This window comes from Pyxicephalus adspersus, chromosome 4, assembly GCF_032062135.1.
Source record: "Pyxicephalus adspersus chromosome 4, UCB_Pads_2.0, whole genome shotgun sequence".
Lineage (NCBI taxonomy): Eukaryota > Metazoa > Chordata > Amphibia > Anura > Pyxicephalidae > Pyxicephalus > Pyxicephalus adspersus.
The window spans coordinates 21,014,551-21,039,179 of NC_092861.1; the positions used below are offsets into that span (position 1 = coordinate 21,014,551).

Here is a 24,629-nt window from a genome sequence, read left to right on the forward strand (position 1 = left end):
TTTGATTCAAATTTTTTATTGATGGATCTCTGTCATATATGTAAAACACATTCTCTTTAACTTTGTATTGGAATCTCAAAAATGAATAAATTGAAATACAAGTCCATTTTAATATACCAAACCCCCTATACCAAAAAAAAAAAATACAATTCCAGCATTCTTTATAGATACAGTTGGCAAAAAGAAAAAACATTCAAGTGCTCATTTTTGACCTAAATATACATGACCTTAACTCCTAAAAGATAAATTTCCTCTTCCCCTCATGGATAGCTGAAAATATATTTCGATTGCCTATTTATGACCATATTTACTGCCTGGAAAGGAAATGGGAATGATAATGTCCTCCATGACGACGCCTTACAAACAAAAATAAAAGAACAGCTGAAACTGCAGAAATAAATGTTAAAGTGCAAATAAATTTGTCTGTGGGTGTCTTATAGCGCAATAAATGTCTCCATCCACTATCAGTGCCCTTCAAATATATCCATCTTCTATTATTGTCCAGTAGTGAAAATTAAAGTCTGCCAGGTTGACTAAAGTCACACAACTGCCAGATTTATAGTGTGAGATGAGCAGAGGTCTAGTGACATAAAGAGTGTTATATTTGGTATTGGGTAACAGTAGTAAGGCACTACAAGCACCAGCAATGAAATTTACACTTTCCTTTAGCCCGACATTTCGTAATACTAGATAACACATACACCTTATAAAACCATTTTTATTCTTATACACATGCATACCAACCACAATCATAAAATTATAGGGGAAATCTCCACCATACTTCCTGTCTTTGTGGTAATATTGTTTGGTACAGGAACCAAGGGAATAAATATCCCTATATAAAAACCTACCACATTACAGAACCCTTCTCCTCCCTCTACAAAACTAAAATTGGAATTCACTTTAATGTTTTATGTGCAGCAAATCCTTTTATGGTATATTAGTACCCAACATTTACATGAAGGTATGCTATAGAAAGCAGGCAAAGATTTTTTAATGCCATTCCGATGATACTGCAGACTTTTATCAGAGTGCATTCTTTGGTTAAAGACCTAAAGTATTGAAGTGTGAGGATCAGAATGGTATGTGTCAGGCTTCCATGTCTGTAATGTATGTCTGGAATGTATGTCTGCAATGTAGCATTCTGGTAACTGGCTGTAGAGAGGCCAGACAGGAATGTGGAAAGAATACTGGGGGACAGAAAGACCTCCCTGGTGCTCACAATACTCCACCCAGCCCTCCCATAACAAAAAGAAGCACAGCAGGCAGGGTCAGACGTAGAACATGCCAACCAGAATGCAGGCAACAAGCTGTCCATGCCAGCAGAGCAGTTTAAATGACCATTGGTTTGAGAAAGGGGCCGTGCAGGACTCTGAACCATTGGATATTATGCTCTTTGAAATGTCATTTCCACAATAAACTGAAGCCGACAACTTATCTTTTTATCTGACCCACTCCATCATTAGGGCTGGGTCTACACGGACATTTTTAAAAACGTATGAAAACGTTCCTACTGCACTTTTATTAGCGTTTTAAAGCTTGCCTTTAAAACGCTGGAAGACGTCTATGCTGCTTTTAAACACAATACAATGCCCCTATTGTAATCAACGGAAGCATTTACCCGCCTTTTCCAGCGTTAACCCAATGTTTTAATTTTTAAAAAATTGCAAGCAGCATGGGAATTCCAAACATGGACTTTTAAAGCCAATCTCAACTAGAGTTGCTTGGGTTTCCTTAAACTGTGGCTGATTGACCTCCCTTGTGATATTGGCTGCATAGTTCCAGGTTCAACTCCACATTGCAAAACCAGAATCGGACCAATGATCATTTTAGGTGTCTGTATCATTGGTGGTCTGAATCTATATCATTCATACTACCAATATGAGTTAATCTTCCTAGTGACCCCAAAGATTAATTTTAGAAGGGGTTCCCAGACACCAGAATTATTTTTAAGGGGTAAAAAGGTTGAGAAAGGCTGCTCTAGCCAGAAGCCATGGCTTAGTATACTATAGTGATTTCATGGATGAAGGTACCAGTAATCACCCTGGTATATGTTCTGTATATGATATAGATACAGCAGCATGATGTATATGGCTCTGCATTCACTAGTGATTGTCCCTATTATATATGGCAGTGTGTGTTGCCTTACTAAAGGAAACCTGCACTGGGAGAGGTAAGTGGAGTGTCACTGCATAGCAGTTGACTGGCTATGTCAATACTTTGTGTCTCTGACCTGGAATAAGTATGCAGGTTAGATTAGTCAGAGCTCCATTCTACATACTTGTTCCTGGTCAGTGCCCTAACACATGGAAGACATTTGTTTTAATAGCTAGGTAACAGAAGCCTTCATAGCCCCTCAGATCAGGATTCCTTCCTAAAAGTTTGTATTTCTACACATGGTAAAGTCCTCATTTATATAACACATGACAGGAATAGCCAGTCACTTCCCACCAAAGTATGAGGCCAGGCAGATTTAGTCTTTTTTCTTTGCATCTTTCTCCTCTTCCTTCTTTCTGTATTTCACAATGACAACCATGACCCAGAGATTGAGGAGCAGCAGAATGATAAACCGCAGCAAAACTGCAAAGAAAAAACATTTATATTACTACTTACAACAGTGAGAAGACAGCTAAGGAGCCTGTGTAAGCATTAAATTAGAACTTCAGCTACAAATGTAGGGGGAGAACAGGAACCATTGCTAGAATTTACTTTATTTGTTCTGCTGACCATTGTTACCAATAAAAGAAAAGAATCAACAATTTTACAGCTGTCAGAATACAATAAATAGTGGTAAATCCAATGAGGACATCTGTCATTGGTAGGATTCCTCCTTTTTTGGGGAGCTTTTAAATTTATGGTAAAAGGCAAACCCAGAGTCTGGTACACATGGGACGATTATCACTTCAACCGGATCTGAAATGAAATCCGCAGCCATCATATCTGATTAGGAACTACCAATATTTTCTATGCAAGAAACCAAGCTAGATAGCAAAATATTATATAATATATGTGTGCAATGTTTTAGGGTTTCAGTCTCTCTAACATCATCTAAGAACATATTGGACCAGGTTTCCAGTCTCTGTACTATAAACCTGCAATGATTTTTGCTGTGACTGTTACTTCCTTGTTTGGAGCTGTATTTCCCCACATCTTTTTTTTGGTGGCTATCTTTATAAAGCAGTCAGTTCTAAAGAACCTTCGCCATAACAATTACTATATATCAATTATACCATAATCCATCATCAGTTGGAGCAGATCTGCATTGAAAAGGGGTTAACAGAGGCCAATCACTGAACAGGTGTAGTAAGCAGGGAGCACAATATGTACAGGAGGTATATAAAATGACAACCCAGAGACAGGAACAAAGTTTATAAACCAGTCAAACGCTGATAAGATTATCTACTTCACTCCAATCTGCTTCATATCTGCTTGCACTTTTTTGAATGAGCAGCCCTGAAACAAAATGTTTAAACCTGCATTACATTTATGTCCAAACTTCTAACCTGGAGCTAAACCACATTCGCCCATACTGAACAATGAAATGTGACCACTCACTGGGGCTGCCATATTGGTTTGCTAAAAGTGAGAAGGATGTAGGATTTAGCTCTGATTCATAGAGCTACAGAATTTCAATGGGATTTAAGTAAGATGGTTTTGCATTTTTCATTACAATACCTGCTTTGTCTCCGGTGGTCATTAAAGTTGTAAAGATTCTTGCTGTAAAGAGATAATAGTAATGTTATATACACTTGTAATTGTATGTAAATTAAAAATGTTCTACATTCAAGTTTAAATTTCATTAGTTGCATTCCAAGTAAACTTTACTTATTGCTATATAAAGCATTTAGATGACACTGATGTGTCACAGTACCATAAAATGCACAATAACACAAAGTGAGGTGTCGTGCAATTCATTTTTATCAGCCTAGGCCCCCTAATGCAGTATTGCAGTGATAGGTAATGTACAGGAATGCACAAGAATGTCCAATTTCTTTGTAGTAGCCTATTAAAATGAAAGAGCTTTTTTTTTTTTTTTTTTTTTTTAAAGCACAGCAAAGAATGTGAATAAGGCCTCATCTTATGCCGTGTTCCAGTACCCTCAATGTTCAAGAACAAGCAAGCAGCTCAGCAGTTCTGACTTTGTTTGCTGCATGCTTGTTTCAGGTCAATTGCTTAGAACGCACTGAAATCAGAGGTTCAACCTTACTGACAGCTAGCATTTTCAGAATAGGATCAACAATGGTGGTCTCCTGTTCCTTTTTAGAGTTTCTGCTAACTGTAAACTTTCTGCCATTCGTATTAGTGAAGCCCTTACTAGCAGAGGTATAGGATGCCATGGCCCATGTGAGGGCACTAGCTTGTCCGGAGTCCTTTGTACGCCATAAATACTGCAGCTGGAGAAACTTGCTTGAGGCGCTGATCACTGTACACAGATTCTGAAAGACACAAAATTATCATTCAACTAACAGTACATGGAATATTCCAAATCACATGACAGGCTCATATAGTGTTATAACTGTGGGCTTACAAAATGGCAACAAATTTAGGAGTTGAACAAAGAATCTATAATTTTTTTTAAATGCAGTTCAACTGAGCACAGCAACAATGACTACACTACACACTATATAGGAAGTACATACATCTTTTACAATTAGATCTATTTAATGTATAAGCAGGGTATCATAGTACAATAAAAATGACTGACAAATCTAGCTGTGGTCCTGCAGTTATGAGTAAGAGACATTTTTTTTTGACAACTAGTCATAATGATCACAGTGAAAAAAAGTTCTTGACCTGAAACCCCATGCAGCTCCCAGTGGTTGCACCTTGCCAGCAGCGCATATGGTAGAGCTGATTATTGAGGAGCCAGCGTGGACAGCAGTGAGAAGTAATAAACGGATCAATGCCAGCCCCATTCATTCACTGTTGGGCTGCTGCAGGTAATGGCTACATGTAGCATCTCCCCCAAGGCAAGAGGTTCACTGGCGTAGAAGTTATAACTGCACTGCAACCTCACCTTCAGTCTGAACATTTGCAATGACTTGTGACTCCAAGTAGGAGTTACAAAATGTTCAATGCCCCCATATGACAAATATATGGTATGTACTGACACTTCAAGGTATCCTCTGCTGAACAGATATGGCAGTTCATGCTACCCAAGTCCAATTGAGAAGTTCCCTATTTATGGGTAATTACATTACTGATGGAGGGTCTGCTGTAACTGCACTTATTTACATGAGACTTACCAGTGCCAAGTCTATTATCCATTTCTGGAGGACCAAAACATTCCAGAGTGCAAGAAATCTGATGTACAGTTAAAGCAAAAACTATTATCATCAAGAAGACTTTCTGACCAATCAGATACAGGTAACATACATACTGAGCCACTACAGTGATTAAAATATTTCCAGGATAACCCTACCACCCCAAGACACAATCCCTGTGCTACAATAAAAGCACATTATGTACAATATATAACTAGAACCACAAATGTTTGTAAACTTAAAATATAATTTCAATTATATCTGTATTTCATTTTAATAAAAAATATTTTACAGTAATAACGTGCTACTTTAATGTGGTCATGGTGAAGGACGTGATCATTATTAGAATGCATTGGACCAGAACATCAAAATGTTTTTAAATATGACTTTACTGTATGGGTCATTAGTGCAGATTGGTAGTAATGAAGACAAAAATTTCATTTTCTTTTTTAGTGATCCTCAAACACCTGTCAGAAGTCATACTAAGGTTGTACTGACCCCCTTGTGCTGCATTTATTTTGAGGCAGAAGGTACCGTTAGGATACAAAGCAGGTCAAATACCGACTTTTGTTGTTCTGCATTTGAACATAACGCATTTATGCAGCACAAAACTTGATTACAAAAGGCCGCACCTTAACACCATACAGCTGTTACCAGTGTCAGGATTGCAAAGTCAATTCCGTCTGGTCTATATGGAAACGCTCCCTTGCTACCTGCGTCAGTAAAATCACTGGGAATCATAATTTTTCCTGAAAGCTGCAGAACTAATTTATGGAGTTTAGGACAATGTTGTCCCACATGACTCTTCTGGCGATGTATTGCTAGCAGCAGAGTCGCCTGTGTGACATAGCCTTTAGTTTCACCGTGTCCCTTGCAAACTGATTTCTGTATGAGATGGTCTGGTCCACTGTAACCACCAAGTAAAATCCCATTGTTTTGAGGAAAGCTGAAGTGTCTTCATCCTTTTTTTACTTTGTGCATAGTTTGGTACGCTCCCCTTTCCCTAGCTTAGGCTTGTTAAGGTGCCAACCCCAATATGTGAAAGATAAAAGAAGACAGAAAAAGCTGTTTCCAAACACTATACACAGATGTCTCCTTTCCCAACGCACTTTGCCGATAGGCTTCCTTGGGGGATATACATAGTGTTACATGATTGTATTAATGTTTGAAAGGTGTGAAATCTAGGTCTTCATGAGGGTTGGAATCCTGATCATAAAGGTATCCTTGGAATAGCCAAAGTTTTGTGCTGGTGCCAAGTACCATGTAGGCTATGAAGATCATTTGGCGAAACGTATTGGATTGTAGACGTTGTATATGTTTGGAAACAATCTAGTTGCTTTTGTATAGTTATCAGACATGCCTCCCAGATGGATTAAACTGGGACCAGCCAATTTATGTTGAATATAATGTGCTGTAATGCAATACACAAGAATTGTGGGATATGTTATAAGATTGTATGACATCTAAATACATGTTTGAATATTTGCCAACAAACCCCATCTTTTTCTGTCCACTTTGGTATTTATCTTTTTATTAGTTAACCCCTAGACCTCCTTCCTACTTTCAGAAAGTGCATTGGCATGCGTTATACCACAATGTACACCAGTGCACTGCCACTTGATTAGCTGTCTATTGCAATGCTGACCCCACTCATTAAACTAAAAACAGACAGAAATATGTGCAGCAAAGCATCTGGAAAACACACTGCTGCACATTGCATAAGTTGGAACATCAGACATTGCTCGCCATGCAGTGTCTGAAGTCCTTGTATACTGTGTGAGGCGCAATAAACAGCACTACACTGCACAAGAAGAGGGAACAAGAAGTATATCACCAAAGTTATTCTCACTCTGATGCATGGGAAGCTCAAATTTAACTCATATCTAATAGCAGACTTTTGATAAAATCAGGGAACCAATCACACAAGCAGTAAATGACATTTCTGGAGGTGATCTGTATACCATTAATGCACAACACCTCCATGTTATTATACTGCTTTGAATTTTTAGACAGTTGTAGAAAATATCAGCTGCTGAAAAGGCGATTTGTAATAACAAATAATTTCAAAATGGCTAATGCAGCATTCGTATTTGCAATATTATATTATATTGTGAAAATATTTAATGAAACTGGAGTTTACCTTGAAGTTAGCATTGCAATTCCTCCACAAATCTCCCAGCTCCCTGTATTTCATTTATTATATGAATCAATAGCTGAATCACCAACACTGCCGTCACTTCTCTCCCTTTAGTATTAAACACAATCCTCCTATAAACTCAGTTCAAATACCTTAATATTGTAAAGGATACATCCCAGAGTAAATGAGTGCATTTCGTATGCTTCCGGTGTAGTGGAAGATAAACAACAAAAGGACAACATCTGAAATAAACATAAATTCCTAAAATAATCAGAAAATGAAATCCCACAGAAAAGACAATACAGTTGCTTTACAGGATTCAACAAAACTGTTCCAGTCTTCATACAGACTGTTCATGGTTGGCTTTAAGGATCAAAAGTATTAAATTAGTTGAAATTCAGTGAAAGCTGGTATATAAATAGGCAAAACATAAACCTGAAAGAAAATAGATAAAGGTGCAGTCACATTATTCATAATATCCAAAAAAGTAGAAAGGATTATCAGTTCTTCTTAGGGAAAAGTGTAAAGTGTTCTTCTGTAAATTCTGTTCAGGATATAAAAAAAGTCATAAATGCATTTTGTTAATTTTATTTTCAGAAAATAAGTAACAATATATTTCCTATTAAAATGCAAAGACGCCCTACAAAAGAAAGGACATCATGCTTCATGTCCCAGCACCCATTGCGAAATCTTTACTCTTTCAAGAAACCTTGCCGACCTTTGTGAGAATCAGATCCAGAATTTCCTCTGTGGATTTTTCTGCTACTGTGTCCTAGATATAACCACAGGATGAAGGGGGGCACAGGTTTCCAAAAATCCTAAAAGTGTGTTTGATGTGAAGAATCTTCCATCAGCTCTTATCATCCAAAAAAATTAGGTCCAACAACACGTGGCAGGACAAGAAAGTGTGAAGTTTCTTCCTTTGTAGGGCGTTTCCGTTTTCATTTTAACAACAAAGTTTTAATCCGAGACCATGAAAAATCTTTAGAAATAAAACCATTGCATAAACATCTGGTGCCATGATTTGCCTTATACATTCCCCTTTTTACTGGCCAGTCCTCCAAAGCTCCCATGGAACCTTTTATAGTGCATGAACCAAAACCTAATTCCAAAAGGAGGAGCACATCCTGAACTTCCATAGGTAATGACTGGATCTCTTGAGGTCATTGAGGCCAGATCACTGCACTTTATTGGAAGCTGGTGGGGTAAGGCCATATAGGGAATCTGTTCTGTAATAAATGCTTTTGGGGATTCTAATGGCAGCAAAAGGTTGGCCAGTGAAACAGGAGATAAGTGCTAAGGCTACGTACACTTGTCTGAGGATTCTTGTCTGATATTGGAACAGAATCTGGGGTGTGTACAGAGCTCATCTATTGTCACTCAGATGACCGTCCTGGCAGATCCGCAGATGAAAAGCGAAAAATGATTGCAATGGAAGTGAAGGGGAGAGGGTACAGTGGGGTGCCGCTCCATATGTACAGCGCTTGTTAATGTATCGTGCAGTCTTTTGTCATTGCAAAAGCTTGTGAAAGATCGTTTCCAATGACAAATATTGCATGTGTGTACTTAGCATAAGTTCTTAAGTGTTGGCATTGTCTTGATGACTAGGATTTCCTCCAATTCCGTGCATTGTGATCTGGTCTGGTAGAAGCCGATTGGTCAGTTCTTTTAATATATCCAAGTAGGATAACAATGTATATGGATTACAGAGGGGTCCATTTCGCTTACCTTGTGCTATAAGTATTGGATATTCAAGGTAGGTTTCTATAGGGTAGTCATAGTACATCTGGTATCTCAGAAATACAAGAAATCTGGAAGAAAAGAAACAATGATATTCAGAAATGTTACAATTTAATATAAAAGTATCCTGGCATGAGGGAAACATGGAGGCTGCCATTGCTGAGCTCTCCTTCTTAAGCCACATACACACGTGCAATTCTGCATGATGCACGAACGAGTGCTGTACATACAGCACCGTTCTGCTCTATGAGGAGGGAGGGGGAGAGCGACAGAGCGGCACGCTGCTGCGCGCTCTCCCCCTTCCCTTGCAATAGGATCACTCGTCGTTCATCGTCTGTGGATCCGCCAGGATGGATCTACGGACAATGAGTGACGCAGGCTGTACACATGCCAGATTCTTGCCCGATATGGGCCCTGAGCCGATTATCGGGCGAGAAAAATTTGATGTGTGAACGTAGCTTTAGCCGACTTATCAGATTTTCTACAAGAGGAAAGACAGGACAGCACAGGAACTACGGTGGGATAAGCAGCTTTCCCCCTGTAGAGGTAAGTGGTATTTTTTTTATTGATACTGATAGATCCGCTTTAAGGGCACTAAAAGGTTGCAAATGTTTCTTCTAAATACATATGATGTAACTTATTACCCGGAGTACACCATAGATTCTGACCATTATCCCTGTAAATGGATAGGGACATCTGATGTTCCTGATTTGGATTCATGTACAGCAATGTTTCCCAAACTTTATAACATGGGGCAACCCTTGAAATAACTTTAAGATCTTCAGGGAACCCCTGCTATAATTACTATATTCACAGCTCACAGTATATTAGTGTGGTGACCAGTGGGAACAATGTCATCCTCACAAATCTCTGGAGGACTCTTGGATGGGAAACCCAGCTGTACAGAGACATATTTGATGCCATTCACAATCCATATTGGACGTGCCCACTGGTTTCACTAGGGGCTCTCAGGTGCGCGGGGCCGGCCACTCTCAGGTGCACAGACCACTCAGGTAAATGGGTTTGCAGGAGTTGTCCCGGCATTAGTGGTGCATCTCTTGCTACAAAAAAGTAACCGCACAGCCATCTTGGTACTTCCAGAAACGTGCCGCCACCCCAGGACAATGCACACAGTGTATTGGAGCATACAGGACAACACCGCAGTTGCACCTGGCTCAGGTCTCCCCTGGTAACAGTGCAGGGTCTTCTTAGTTCCTAGCAACCCCCTGATTTGGTTTCTATGGTCATGAAAGGGTTAGTTATACAATCCAGCATTTATAAATGAGAGGTATAGCGCCCCCTGCGTCCCATGCAGAGAATGCAGCTCCCCCAGGCAGTGCTGGTCTTACCCCGTCACCTCCAGCAGCACACTGCCCTGGCTCAGCCCCTCTGCAGACCTGGCTCTCATGATGGACAGGATCTGGGGGAATTTCAGCACCATGCACACCAGTAATGTGCTCCAGTTAGCAAACATCAGCAGCTCGGCGTCTAGCCCCATGATGACAATCTCTCCCGCACACTTCAATGCTTATTTCCTCTTCCTGAGGAGACAACACTGGAAGGCCCCGCCCACTCGTGTACTAACTCCTCCCCTACAGCATGGACAGAACACAGCGAGGGGCGGGGCTGTAAACACAATGGGCGTGTCTTCCAGAACTTGGAAACATGACGTTCTCAGGTGAGTCCTGAGCGCAAGGATGCGGTGACGTCAGTGGGCGGTGCCAAGGAGATGATTTCTCCCGGGGTGGGGCTCGGATGAGACCTGAAAGCAAACATGGCTGCCGGGAGGAGCGTTCCGTGTGGATTCAGTGAGTACCGGGGACCCCGGGGCTTCATCCAACTACACAAAACTTAGGGGGCTGAGAAAGCATTGGGAGCCAATCAGATTTCAGTGCCTAAGTGGTCCTTACAATCTGATTGGCTTCTGTGTTGCTGCATTTTACTTCTTCAAAAGTTGCAAATCTTTTATAACTCCTGAAATATTTACATTATATATAATATGTACTATTGTTCCTAATCTCTGCATGTTCTGAAAACTTTTGTATGAGATGCTGGGTCATGTGACCTGTGCCATGGCATGGGTTAGAGATGCTTTTAAAAAAAATGCAAAAAGCAATCAAACAATGCAGCTGCGTAATCTGATTCAACCGTTTGCAGATCAGTGCAGTTTGCATGCTGTGTACATACAAAAGTTGAATTTTCTGCAGCACTTGTATTTGCTATGTGATCAGTGCCCAGACATGAGTCATGTGATCAGTGCCCAGACATGAGTCATGTGATCAGTGCCCAGGCACGGGTCATGTGATCATGATCAGCAAGTTGTTAGTCCTGTAATGTAAATATAGTGATTGGTCTTCTATAAGGACATCTGTGCATTTATTTTTTTTTTAACTATCAGCCCAGTTATCCCTATACTGTCATTGAGGACTACCGAGCTCATACAGACCCCTCATTACTATTCTTTATGATTCTTGTTTTCCTAAAACCAATTTTTTTTAATAAGGTAGAAAAGGCTTGGAACCCCCATCATGTTTTATTGCTGCAGGGAATTCTCATTATTTGTTCTGGGGATTGAAAGTAAGGGAAGATCAAAGATTGAGTTGTCACTGCTACAGGAACCAAGAGGAAATCATTTCAGGGGCTCAAAAGTAATTGGACAAATTTAAAATCTGAAAATAAAATGTTCATTTCTAATACTTGGTTGAGAACCCTTTGCTGGCAATGACAGCCCGTAGTGTTGAACTCATGGACATCACCAGATGCTGGGTTTACTCCTTTTTAATGCTCTGCCAGGTCTTTACTGCAGCGGCTTTCAGTTTCTGTTTGTTTGTGGGCCTTTCTGTCCGAAGTTTAGTCTTTAACAAGTGATGCTGTGTTAATGTCATGCTGGTCCTCCATGGTGAAGACCGGTGATGGTAAGCCTGCGAAGGGCTAGATGGACATCCCTCAGCCAGGGTATAAAACAAACTCTGTCTGACTTGATGCAGCTTCTAATGCACACGACGAGAAGCATGCAGTGTGCTGTGAAATCGAAGTAAACAATTTCAATCGAGGAGAGACGGCTGGAACATAGCTTTATTATGTTAGTATCACATGATTTATATTTTCAGCAGAATAAATGTTTGCCACAACAAAAAGGAAGGATTTATTTTTGTAGAGGTACAATAACTAGGCTTGTCCCTGGGAACTCCAGGGATTATTATTATTAATAAGCAGTATATATATAGCACTAACATATCAAGCACGGGTTATATAGGGATTGCAAATGACAGACTAATACAGACAGTGATACAGGAGGAGAGTACCCTGCCCCGAAGAGCTTACAATCTAGTGATGGCTGGCAGATGTGGTATAGTGTATAAGTATACGGAATGTTGGCATAAAGCTGTATGTGATTCCTCATGGTATAGCTGCCATACATCCCCATGGATTGGCCCGGTCCCCGGGCATTGGAGGTCAGCCAGTCCCTGGTATTGGAGGCTTTTCCTGGACCAATAAATTGATTATTTTATTCTGAGCTCATAATTGTCCTTCCAAAAGTGTCTCCTTGCATGCTTCTCCTGTATTCGTCTCTCTTTATCCCCCTATTTATAAGAAATGATCAGTAGTCTTAACACGGGAGAACCCCTTCTATAATTGCTATATTAGCATGGTGGTCAGTGGGAGTAATGTCCTCCTTACAGATAGCCAATGTGATCACTGGTGTCACCAATAATTCTAATAATAATAAAGTGATAGCAGACATTTGTAGCAGATACTAGTGTGTGGTGCCAGGAACAGATCTAGTCTTTGTACTCTATACAGGAAGGTGTGTTGTTATCTGCTGCTCGGTGCGGCTTTTATGGGTGAAGTTTTATATTTTCTCCTGGTTACTCAAATAAAACTTAGTCATGTATACCAGAGGAGAGATCACGGCTTCCACACCCAGCCTGCATTGTGTTCAATGGGTGACACCTTCATGTAAATACACGGCTCATGTCTGATAATTATCAATCTAAAGCACTGTAGGTGATTTTGTTTTAGGTTTTGTGGGGAGGGGGGGAGAGCAGGAGGTGCAGGAGCTAAAATATGTAATGCTGGTGGTCGGTCATTAAGTGATGGGGGATACTTAAACAATAACATGGGACTCCTATACAGATAATAGATTTTCACCCGAAACTGAATGATCATCTCCCGGGGTGGCTGCTTCTTTGTGCTGTTCCTGCAACTACTCCTTTCCTCCCCCTTGTCCATTGATTCTCTTTACACACAATTGTGTCTTTGTGTTGCTTTGTTTCATATATAGACCCTGGGTGTCCCAAGGTGGGGGATGTCTTTTAAAAAATGAGTGCCTTAGCCCGCCAGTTTTTACACCAGTTAGCACTAAGACGATCGTCTGAAAGAGATGGCGGAGATCCACAATAAAGGTCTGACCACATACGGTACTTATACGTTATGTTATATGTATTGGTTGTGCTGCACGGTGGCTCAGTGGTTAGCACTCTGGCCTTTGCAGCGCTAGGTCTCAGGTTCAAATCTCGGCCAGGACACTATCTGCATGGAGTTTGCAAGGGTTTCCTCCAGGCACTCTGCTTTCCTCTACATTCCAAAAACATGCAGTTAGGTTAAGTTGTTCCCCACCAAAACTAGACTGTATTAATGACATATGACTATGGTAGGGACAGCTAGTGACATGACTATGAACTTTGTACAGTGCTGCATAATATGTTGGCACTATATACTGTAATACTGTGTATATACACAGTATTACAGTATATAGTGCCAACATACTATACAATAATACTGTGTAATACTGTGTATTATTAATATACAACTCAAATTTGTTTTGCTCTTTAGGCCTGGAGAAGGGGCCCCGAAAGCTGATGAGAGCTGGGCTTGCGTTGATATTTGTGGGTCACGTCAATTTCATCTTGGGGGCCATTGTACACGGGACTATCCTAAGACATGTGGCCAATCCTGAAAAGAGGGTGAGCCCGGAATATTGCACCGCCAATATCATCTCTGTGGTGTCAGGACTGTTGGTGAGTATGGATGGGGTTGGTATTTAAAATTCATATCTGTGCAGTACATTGCATTGAGGGTTAACTAAAAAAAAAAAAAGTCATTTTGTAATTTAACGTTATTTAATATTTCCAGTTTTAGTCTGTAGTCATTGTAATCTACTCCAACCACTAAAAATATATATATATATATAATATTATGAAAATTTCTTTGTATTGGACTCAATACAGCTATTTTGTATTGACTCTAATATAAAATTATTTGAATTTCCTGCCGATCCACCCGCCTCCACCCCAGGAAGATTGTCTCTGCATTGCGCGGCTAAAGAGATCGGAGGAGCAGGACGTGTCCCCAAGACCTGCGGGGACCAGCAGGACTACGGGGGGGGGCGACAATGGAGCAAGGTAAGTGGGTTTTTTTTAAGGTTAAAGCTACCCCGAGTGTGACTTGGGATTACCGCTATTTGAAGGTAAAATCCACACTCGGGATTACTGCTAGGGGGGTTTATACTACACAGTCTGGCCGCTGTAATATTTCCTTGGATCACCTTTCCTTTTAATTATGGCTCATGTTTACCAATAGTATTGTTTCAATAACCCTATGCAATGTCACAATATTAAATACTATCTAGAGTCGCACTACATTATTGGAAATATCTCTTGATAGGAGAGCCGGACCTCAAAGCCTTTTATAGCAAATTCCAAAGATTCTTTATGGGATTAAGGTTTGGATTTTGGTGGAAAGTATATCTTTTTCTCCCTTAACCACTCTTTCACAATTTGAGCACAATGAATCCTGGAATCTTCAATTATTATGCCATCAGGGTAGAAAAAAATCAATTGATTGTAAAGCATAGTCATTCACTATATTCAGGTACATGGCCAACCACATTTTTGGGCACGTAACATTGTTGAACCTAGACCTCCACTACTGAAGCAACCTTCGGTCATAACGCCACCCCCCAGGCTTGAGGATTTGTTTTTGACCAAGCAGTGTATATTTGCAAGTCGTCTCTGTTAAGTCTGTCTAAGGTAGCCTGTTCTGCATAACCCTCCATCTTTCCTCTGTTCTGGTACCTCGTACCTTTCAGTAGTAAGACTTCCTCAATACCTTAACACATTTCTTGTGTCCATGCAGCACTGGACCCTTCTGGTACTCTCCCTATTGAACGCTCTGCTCTCGGCCGCCTGTTTCGTGGGTCTGATTTTATCAATCTCACTCACAATTGCCAATGGAGGAAAGAACCTCATATCTGGATGTAATGCCACCGTCCTTCCATCAGACACCCGCTCCGTCATCATGAGTAACGAATGCCCCTTCGACACTACGCGGATCTATGTGAGTTTTGGGCAGAGTTTATGAAGTTTGTGATATAAAATATATAAATTCTCCAGGCAAATGAATAAATGCACAGTTGACATATATAGAACTATATAGCAGTAATGTTTTTATTTTATGTTACAACTGTAAATCCATTTTACCTGTACTTGATTGTTCTAATTTTGTTGGTCTGTGCTTCTGAATTGCAAAAATTGTAGAGGAAAGAAAATGCCATCAGCAGCTAACCTACCTACACATGTGCCTAGTTACCTACAAGAATAAACCATTCTCTTCAGTCTTCTTAGGTAGTCAGGACCCATTGATGTCTTGTCCCTGATGTCTCCTATTTTCTGTTCTGTGCAGGACACAACCCTGGCTCTCTGGTTCCCCTCCATGTTCCTGTCTGCAGTGGAGGCTGCACTCTCTATCCGCTGTTGTGTTGTGGCATTCATATTGAGGGGCATTGGCCCATGTGGAGAGACTTACATCCGAGAAAAGGTGCGTGCAAAATAAACCCCGCTGCTGAGTGAATGTGGAAGCTGCTGTTGATGAACTTATTTTCAAGATTGCACATTGCTATTTTTTTTTTTTTTTTTGGGAAGGGGCCCTTAAATCACATACAATATTATAATACTGTATTTAAATGGCACCAACATATTGCGCATCACTGTACATCAAATACGGGTTGCAATTGACAGATACAGACAGTGACACATGAGGAGGGGTAGACCCTGCCCCGAAGCGCTTACAATCAAAGAGATGCATACAATAAAATACATTGTCTCATCATGTCTCTGTCATCATAAAGCAATTGTTTTATAGGCTGCAGGAGCATTTCCAACTGCTCAACCTAAACAAAAGTTCATCCATCAAAATACAAAGATTGTAATACATTTTAGTGCTGGAACTACAACATTTTTTGTACAGGGACTTCTAAAGGGCAAATTTAGAAATAAGTGGCCATTAATAGAGCAATTGGTATTTTTAATATATTGCAGTTCTAATTGAATCTGTTCCATTGTATTCCAGCTGCAGGAAGAGGAGGCTGAGAAGGAAAGGCTGGAGGATGTGTCGAGACCAGAAACCCACCAGCTGATGGAGGCACAAGCCTGAGATCTGTTAGCGGGTAAGTGACCTGGCCAAATCTCAATTGGAGGAATAACGGGACGCCTTGAAGAAATACAACAGCATCTTACACCACTCTATTGTGTCTGGGATAGCATTATGGGTACAAATACACCTCTTAACTTTTTTTTTTCCCCTACAGATTATTAATGATCGAGGGATGTGTCGCTTGTTTGGAAAGCCAGGATGTGAAAACCTGAACGGTCACTTTCTTCTATACACTGAGCCTTTCAATTGAAACACTACCGTTACCTGTGACCTGCAGGAGCTGCTCATATTTGTTTTTTTTGTCATATTTTATTAAATATATTTTATAATAAATAAACACAGATAATGTTTCCTGTTATTTATATTGCTTTTCAAGTTAGATTTTTTGATTGATTTTTTAAAGTAATTGTATAGATTTTTTTTTTTTTTAAGTGACTTTCCAGATATGCAATAAGTGCATTGTGTGGGATCTCCTAGCATGCTCTTTGCACATATGAGTGGAGTTGTACAGAAGTGCATGGACAAGCTCATTCTGGTGCCTGCAGCCAGGTCAGCCCTGATATCGGAGGCACACAAGGAACTTGGAAGTGTCAACCCACTGATTCAATACCTGGAGCAAGCCCTTGATGAACTGGAATTGGCCCAACAAATGTGCAGCTCACCAGTTGTCTGTATTTTTTTCACATATAAATACTCCTTCCCATGTGTTTGAAATTTCTCAAGTTTACAAAAAAATGACCATCTGCACCTAGTGTAAATAATATCTGCAATTGTATTTGGTAGCTATTTCAGTTCAAAGTGAGGTGCATAAACCAAACTTATTTAAATACCACGTTGTCTTGTATTATTGAATTGTGCTTGAGCATCTGCTCCCATAATGGCATTGTCAGGCTCGGGAGAAGGACTGCTGTTCTGTGGGATGGCAGGGCTTTACCTCCTACAGCCAGACGCATACCCCCTGTACCCCCACCAACACCACTACCACTGCAGTCAAAACCGTAAGACTCCTTCTTCTACGCATACTAGTTCATAGGGTGTCAGATTTGCCTTTGTATTACAAACCTATATCGAAAAATTTCATAAAAAAATGTGCCTGCCTGTCAAAACGTACAAATACACACTGAAGACAATGAGCCTGATTTATTAAAGCCCACCAAGACTGGAGGGGATACACTTTTATAGATAAAGATGGGTGATCCAGAAAAACCTGGAATGGATGTGGTCCGGTGATGAAAAATTATACCAAGTCAAATTCAGACACTTACACTATTTGCATACAAAATTAAGCATTATTAATTAGAGCTGTGTTAATTCTTGTTTTTTTTTTTCTGACATTTAAAGCCAATTAACCTTTTAATTTAAATTAAATAAGAACATTTCCAGATGCATCGAAATGTGTAAAGTTGTACAGTTTATTTTCCTAGAACAAACTGTCGTTCCATAAATAAAGCTGAAGCGTACAACCCTTGTTCTTTATGGAATCCGTGATCTCCCTACAGAGATCTGATATCGGCCACTGGTGGGAAGCATGACCTTTGCTGATTGCAGAGCTAAAGGTAAGACTCAGTAGGTGGTCAGATCTCTGCAATGAGACCACTGCTTCCCTGCACGATTCTTTACATCATGGTGGCAGGTAATGAGCTTTTTGCTCAGAATGTGGTTTGTAAAGAAAGCCAATTGTAAGACTGTGATGCTCTGTTTTTAGAGGAAGGTTCAGATATCCACAATATTGAGTATCTAGTAATATACCAATATACAATAGACCATTTATGTGCTGATTAATCTATTCCACTTTGGCAATCCATGAATTAGTACCCTGAACTCTTTCTTTGTTATGGACTATGTCCTGGGTTTCTACAGATCACCTTGAAGGTGATTGGTCCTATCTTCCTTACAATGGTAAAACATTATATAGTTCCTTAGTCCACTAAAACCATGTGAAGAAAATGGTCACCTGCTGAGGTATGTAAAAAAAATCTATGACTTGATTTATCATCCACTGCAATGTCATATCAATAAGGAGCCAATCCGCTGTGATTAACATGGCAATAGTTCGGTTCCCAGCCTCTTCTTCTGATTCCCACTGGTCAGGACAAAATCCATGTGTACCAGATTCTTGCCCAAGTCTGTGTTTATCCTGCTGCCAATATTCTGATTGGTGGTGTTGGGTATTTGGTCAGAGAAAACTGGTACTTGTTCTGGTAGCTTTTCTATTTCCTTTTTATTGCCCTAAACAGATTAGAGAACAAAACAGGCTTTAGTTGAGGGCAAAACCAAAAAGCGTAAAGTTCTCAAAAACAAAATTAAGGTCTAAGCTACATACACACGTGCAATAATTGTCATTGGAGAGGATCTTTTATGATCATTTCCAACAACAAAAGAATGAACGATTCATGAACGAGTGCTGTACGTACATAGCTGTTCTGCTCTATGGAGGGGGAAAACTACAGATTGGCACCCGCTACACTCTTCTCCCTCTCATTATGATTGTTCATCGTTCATGGACGGATCCATGAACGCCAAGCGCTGTACACACACACCAGATTCTCGTCCAATATCAGCCCCGAAGTGATTATCGGACAAGAATCATCTGACGTGTGTATGTAGCCTTAGGCTTTAGGTTAAACAATACTGGGCATGGATATAATTTCTCCAGAAACTCCAACTCATCAGCTTGCTTATTGGATGTCCCGGACACTAGGAGATCCTCCTGATCCTGTTACTTTTAGGGTGCATATACACATACTGAACTATTTTTGTCACTCATAAGAATCTTTCATGATCATTTCCAGTGAAAGATAAATGAACAAGCACTTTACACTTGGCATCCATTCTGTTCTATGCAGAGGGGAGGGAGAGGTCAAGCAAGCGTTAAACCCTGCTGTGCTCTCCTCCCTTGACTCATGTTGGGTCCTGCCCAATGGCTATTCATGGATCTGTCCTGACGGATCCATGAATGATATCGAGGGACCTCTGTACACATGTCAGATTCTCCTTATGGTTGCCCCAACTGTACTGTATTTTAATGAACCAACATTTAAATATTTCCCATAGGACAGCAGCAGGTGGTACTGAACCTTATACTACTGCCCCTCATTTAGTCCCTATGAGTAGCTGCGGGTGAAGGGGGGTAACAAAGTTCTAAACCTAGCTTTTATGTGTCTTCCTTTGCTGCCATGTTAATCTGAAAACTCCAGTACTTTGAAAAAACAGGAAAGGAAGCAATAGGTTCCTTACATTACCCCTTCCCTCCTCAGAGCATTCAAACGGTTCCAGTGGTTGCTATTCCAATCAAATGACAATCTTCTACTACTTGGCGTAATCTCAGTACTACACAAGAGAAAGTTTATAACCCCCCTTTTTAATGAAATATGCTATGGGTCTAAATGTTGCAAGAATTGCTATATCTCGCATACTATTACTCTGTATATGACATATGTATTATATCTCGCATACTATTACTCTGTATATGACATATGTATTATAATCGGATTGTAACTATGTTATTACTGCAATTTCAGGGTCTATATATCCCCTGAGGAAGCCCTTCTGGGCGAAACGCGTTGGGTTTAGACCCATCCTGCTTTGCTTGAAATATATGCAAGTTTGTAACTTCCTCTACGAAAAATTAGAGTAGAAAAGTAAACCTTATTGTTTGAATATTGATTATTGTTTTAGTTTTTAATGATTTTGTATTCAAATAAAAATGACATTCATTTTATTTACAATAATTATTTCGGTGCCTAAAAAGGCTTCCTTTGCTTCCTTTCCTGTTTTTTCATAATAGTCCAATTTTGGGCTAAATAGGCTTTTGGTACCTAAACCAATTGATTGGGACAAAATATTACTATGAATCTCTAGAATTCCATGACAAACCACATCTAGTACTCTAATGTCTCAACTCCAGTACTTTCCAAATGCCTAACCTAGAACAAAGGTGCAGCCAACAAGTCTCAGCTTCTTTAGATTGAAGACATGGTGGGAATAACAGGTAAGGTAACTATACAGCCTCTGGGTTAGGAAGTGTCCCTTGCAGATACACTGTCACACTGCATAGGCCAGTCTCTTTTCACCCTCAGGGACACAAGGATGTGTGCTGATATTGTTGACCTTTACTGATACTGATCCTAACCTTGACCTGATACTTTGGGCTTGCTTTATTTAAGCTCTCCAAGGCAGGAGAAAATACACCTTCATCAGTGAAGCTGGGTGATCCAGCAAACCTGGAATGGATCTAGTTCAGTATTCAAAACATTTGCTAGCAAATAGCAGAAATCCATTCCAGGTTTGCTGGATAACCCAGTTTCACCATCGAAAGTGTATTCTTTCCAGCCATGGAGAGCTTTGATAAATCAGGTTTTATGTTAGTCTGTCATACTAATCCAATGGCTGTCATTCACAAAACAAGTCTGCAGGGCTTTCACTTGCTGCATTCTTGTTCTAGAACAGACAATCAGCTAGTACTGGCATCAGACACAGCCTGGAAAACAGCAGGATGTCCATTATAAAAGTTTTTGTTTTCTTTTTCCAGTTCAGATTTTCTTTAACCAATAAAATAAAACCTTACCAGTGCATCATACTCCTTTAGGAAGCTCCAATTTTCATGCCTACAAGAAACAAAAGAAAAACCCTTATATTTTTCATTTGTTTTTTTACTTCACACTGGTAGCGGCACTGACCATCATTATACAGAGCATAATAACCCCAAACAAACTGCTAGATAGACAGATATGCTTTTCATTAGTAACCCCCTCCCGCACACCCATTACACATATAGAGAATTCAGGGAAAACAATGGAACCATGCAGAGTGAATGTGACTAGACATTGACACACAATACACGGGAGGAAAACTTCCTGTTTAGGGTTACAGACAAATAAAACACTGAAACAAATGTTGTTCTGTAGTATATACAAATATAGGAAACCTTTGCTTAAGCTAGGTTGCTGAATATATATATTTTTTAAATTTAAGTTCAACATGCCCAATATTCACTTACAACTACCAAGAATAAAAGTTTTAGTTCAAGCAGCTAGTTGATTGTAATAAAAATACCAATGCCCCAGCCACTCTGTATCCGGGATGAGCCATGCAAAAATATCTACTTACTGCAGCCTTCCGCTCTAATCCTTTGAGTAAGGTCTGCTCTTGGCTTCAAGTCCCATAGACAACAATGGAAGTTGGGTCCAAGCCAAAAATATATCTGGTAGATTGTATTGCACTGCCATCAATATCAGAGTGGGGAACACAATGATAAGTCAACGTACTAGGATGTGCCATTTACATTTCCTAATCATGGGTAGGGAGTAATGGATAGATAACTTTCTAATATAACTTTTCTAATATCACCTAATATATTAAAAATTTTAACATATATGCATATACAGAATTCTGAAACCTAGACAGAATACTACACCTGTTCTATACAAAGAGCTCTGAAAAGTTGTTGGCTAGGAGCCAGCGGACAATCAACTACTAAAATAATCAGTGATCAAAGTATTTTGGACTTTTAGTTTTGGATAGATTAGAAAAGTTCCAAAATGATTTTGCCATCTTTGTCTAAACAGGGATATTTCTCCTGAAAATTCAACATAAGAATGTCTTTCTAATGTAAAAGATTCCTTTTCTTTTGATGGAAACAAGCGTTCCCATTGGAAGATTCCTGTTGGTAAACAGTTTTGGATCTCTCCTCTCTCCTTTTTATTTTTGGCAATAATGGTGATCAAGACAGAGACAGGGAATTTCCAAAATGGGGACCAAGACGGAACTAAAAACTTCTGTTGCCTTGATAAAGGGGACCTTTGGACCCCCAAAGCATAGTGTCGGAGTAGAACCACAGAAAAGGGATTTTTAAAGATCCATGTCTGCTAAGATTTTGCTTTAAAAGCCTGACCGTGATTTTATCCCTTCAAAAAGTTTTGCTTTTATACTTTAATCTGTGGTAGGGATTGGTTTCTACGCTGGAACCAACAGATGCCTATGGAGTAATGTACCATGTAGTAGAGATCACACATTGGAGCATTAGAGAATAAATTGCAAGTTATAGAAATGCATCAACAAAAACTCTCATCGACTTACCATTTTTTTTCACCTCTCCTTTCCGCTTCCACAAACTCTCTCCATACATGATCCTTCCTGACTGCATCCCCCCACGCCTGTTTTTCCTTGTTGGACAGAACGGGGGAATGATTGGTCCCAGCGTGGCCCAGTGACACGGAGGAGGTTGAAGTCAGTTTTGTTGTAGTCCTGTCTGGGATCCTATACCCGGCTGAAGTGGCCCTCTTTATTGGAATCTGTCTGCTGCCCATTTCCAGCGCCTTCTTACACAACACAAGGCGACAATGTGTGAATGATGAAATGTTGTGTAATGTAGTGATGGCTTAGGATGAATTAATTTGTGCGTGTCACCTTTCGTGCTCAGTACATGAAGGAAGTGAGCTGTGCTTTTGCTGTGTTGTGGAAGTAAATAGCACAGAGATGTATACACATTCCCGGAGTGTTTATTGTAGCCACGGGTAACCAGATCTATGGCAGGGATCATGAATACTTAGCAGAACAAAGGAACTAAGCAGCCAAGACTTGCATGCATTACTTCACAGGGAACTGCTATGGAGATCACAGGGAACAGAAGGAACGGAAGAGTAAATATCAACACAAGTGTATTATACTGTATACTGTACAGCTATCATCGGGTACAGCAATAAAAAAAAACTTGCAGGATGGGCTCTTTTTTTAATCTTACCTTGTATTGCATGATATACGCACTTATATCTGCCAACCAGGTCCCTTGCCAGCGCTGTTTCCAAGTTTAGGATTTCATTGCTGCTGCTGACACCTCTTCTAAATCCCAAAATAGAAAATCAAAAATTGGGACTTTAATCTTTATATATTTGGGATGAATTTTGATAGAGCCAAATGAATCACAAATACATAAAGAAGTGCTTTCAAGTGGTTCTTGTCTCTGTTGCTCCTCTGTGTTTATTATCTTACCATACTGGTTGAAAGAGATGTATGGACAACCATAAGCGTCTCAAAATTATGTGAGTTATTTATTATTTTGCAACATTTTTTTGCAATGGAAATTGATACACCTGTAAATACTTGCATTATGATCATGTGTTAAAACCACAGATCTCCTTACCTGTCCTGAAGAAGTGGACACAGTTTCCACGAAACGCGCCGATAGTGTGAAAATCATAGTTGCTGTCCGTATAGGAGATACTTACCAATGTGGTGTATGCTTTTGTTTAGTTATCACTATTGTTATTATGTACCTAAATAAAAGTTTTTATGAATTTTATATCAGAAGTTTGAATGAAATTGGCCTTTAAAGTCCCAATTTTGGATTTTTTATTTTTGCTACCGGTATGACTTTAACTTGGGGTGTGGCCTTAAAGATAAGTTATATAGAGAAACACTCTGTTTAGGTCCTGGGAGTACCCCACTGCTGGACGGCCAATAGGAAGCGTCCATGTCATCCTATTACTTTGTTTAAAATAGTTTTGGATAGAGTTTGAGAGGGTTAGACCCAGATTTCTACCTCTATTTCTCCCAAAGTGATAGGAAATCCTTTTATTAAAAAACAGGATTTATATAGCGCCAACATATTATACAGCGCTGTACAATAAATAGAGGTTACAAATGACAGACAGATACAGAAAGTGACACGGGAGGAGGGGAGGACCCTGCCCTGAAGAGCTTACCATCTAATCTAGCATTATATTTGTGAATGGAGTAAATGTTTCCATTCCCTCTTCCTGTTGTTTCTGTAGGAGAGTAGGTGAAGTCATATCTTCCTAGTAAAGGATACGTGAATCTGTAGGATTTGGCAAATCCTGCTTGAAATTTGGCAAACCTAAACATAGTGGGGGATTCTACTGGGGGTGAAGGGGTTCTGTAAGTAAAATCATCCCATTTTGAAGTGTAAATATGGACAAAGATAAAAAAAATGACATACAGTATATGAGGCAGCCTGTCAGTTGCATTACCACAACTGCCCCCTCTGCCCCCCCGCCCCAACACTCACTAATAATGCAGATTTATTATGTGATCTT

At 39.9% G+C, this 24,629-nt stretch overlaps 3 protein-coding genes across 3 annotated transcripts; 1 reads left to right on the plus strand and 2 right to left on the minus strand.

Moving 5' to 3' along the window:
- SLC66A3 (solute carrier family 66 member 3) lies at positions 1–10,686 on the minus strand. Its single transcript, XM_072407530.1, has 7 exons — positions 10,491–10,686; positions 9,130–9,212; positions 7,574–7,643; positions 5,247–5,304; positions 4,316–4,436; positions 3,676–3,717; positions 1–2,580 (listed from the first exon to the last, which is right to left on the minus strand). The coding sequence occupies exons 1-7, from the start codon at positions 10,637–10,639 to the stop codon at positions 2,474–2,476; spliced, it is 630 nt and encodes a 209-aa protein (XP_072263631.1). The 5' UTR covers positions 10,640–10,686; the 3' UTR covers positions 1–2,473.
- A 112-nt stretch (positions 10,687–10,798) lies between these two features.
- Positions 10,799–16,908, plus strand: KRTCAP3 (keratinocyte associated protein 3). The gene is made up of 6 exons (XM_072407531.1): positions 10,799–10,949; positions 13,978–14,181; positions 15,236–15,480; positions 15,826–15,960; positions 16,492–16,588; positions 16,730–16,908. The coding sequence occupies exons 1-5, from the start codon at positions 10,916–10,918 to the stop codon at positions 16,573–16,575; spliced, it is 702 nt and encodes a 233-aa protein (XP_072263632.1). The 5' UTR covers positions 10,799–10,915; the 3' UTR covers positions 16,576–16,588; positions 16,730–16,908.
- A 1,001-nt stretch (positions 16,909–17,909) lies between these two features.
- On the minus strand, positions 17,910–23,705 carry CIMIP5 (ciliary microtubule inner protein 5). Its single transcript, XM_072410364.1, has 3 exons — positions 22,654–23,705; positions 21,143–21,182; positions 17,910–18,804 (listed from the first exon to the last, which is right to left on the minus strand). The coding sequence occupies exons 1-3, from the start codon at positions 22,881–22,883 to the stop codon at positions 18,613–18,615; spliced, it is 462 nt and encodes a 153-aa protein (XP_072266465.1). The 5' UTR covers positions 22,884–23,705; the 3' UTR covers positions 17,910–18,612.
- Between the last annotated feature and the right edge of the window lie 924 nt (positions 23,706–24,629).

Bases quoted from the DNA above. Each gene is read 5' to 3' on its own strand.
- SLC66A3 (XM_072407530.1), bottom strand. From the start codon at position 10,639: ATGGGGCTAGACGCCGAGCTGCTGATGTTTGCTAACTGGAGCACATTA. The intron at 7,644-9,129 runs GTAAGCGAAATG...TGTTTATTTCAG, and splicing joins TCCAATACTTATAGCACAAG to ATGTTGTCCTTTTGTTGTTT. The intron at 3,718-4,315 runs GTAAGGGCTTCA...ATCTCTTTACAG, and splicing joins GGCATCCTATACCTCTGCTA to CAAGAATCTTTACAACTTTA.
- KRTCAP3 (XM_072407531.1), top strand. From the start codon at position 10,916: ATGGCTGCCGGGAGGAGCGTTCCGTGTGGATTCA. The intron at 10,950-13,977 runs GTGAGTACCGGG...TTTGCTCTTTAG, and splicing joins GAGCGTTCCGTGTGGATTCA to GCCTGGAGAAGGGGCCCCGA. The intron at 15,481-15,825 runs GTGAGTTTTGGG...TGTTCTGTGCAG, and splicing joins TCGACACTACGCGGATCTAT to GACACAACCCTGGCTCTCTG.
- CIMIP5 (XM_072410364.1), bottom strand. From the start codon at position 22,883: ATGGGCAGCAGACAGATTCCAATAAAGAGGGCCACTTCAGCCGGGTAT. The intron at 21,183-22,653 runs GTAAGTCGATGA...TGTTTCTTGTAG, and splicing joins AGGAGAGGTGAAAAAAAATG to GCATGAAAATTGGAGCTTCC. The intron at 18,805-21,142 runs GTAAGGTTTTAT...TAATCTGTTTAG, and splicing joins TAAAGGAGTATGATGCACTG to GGCAATAAAAAGGAAATAGA.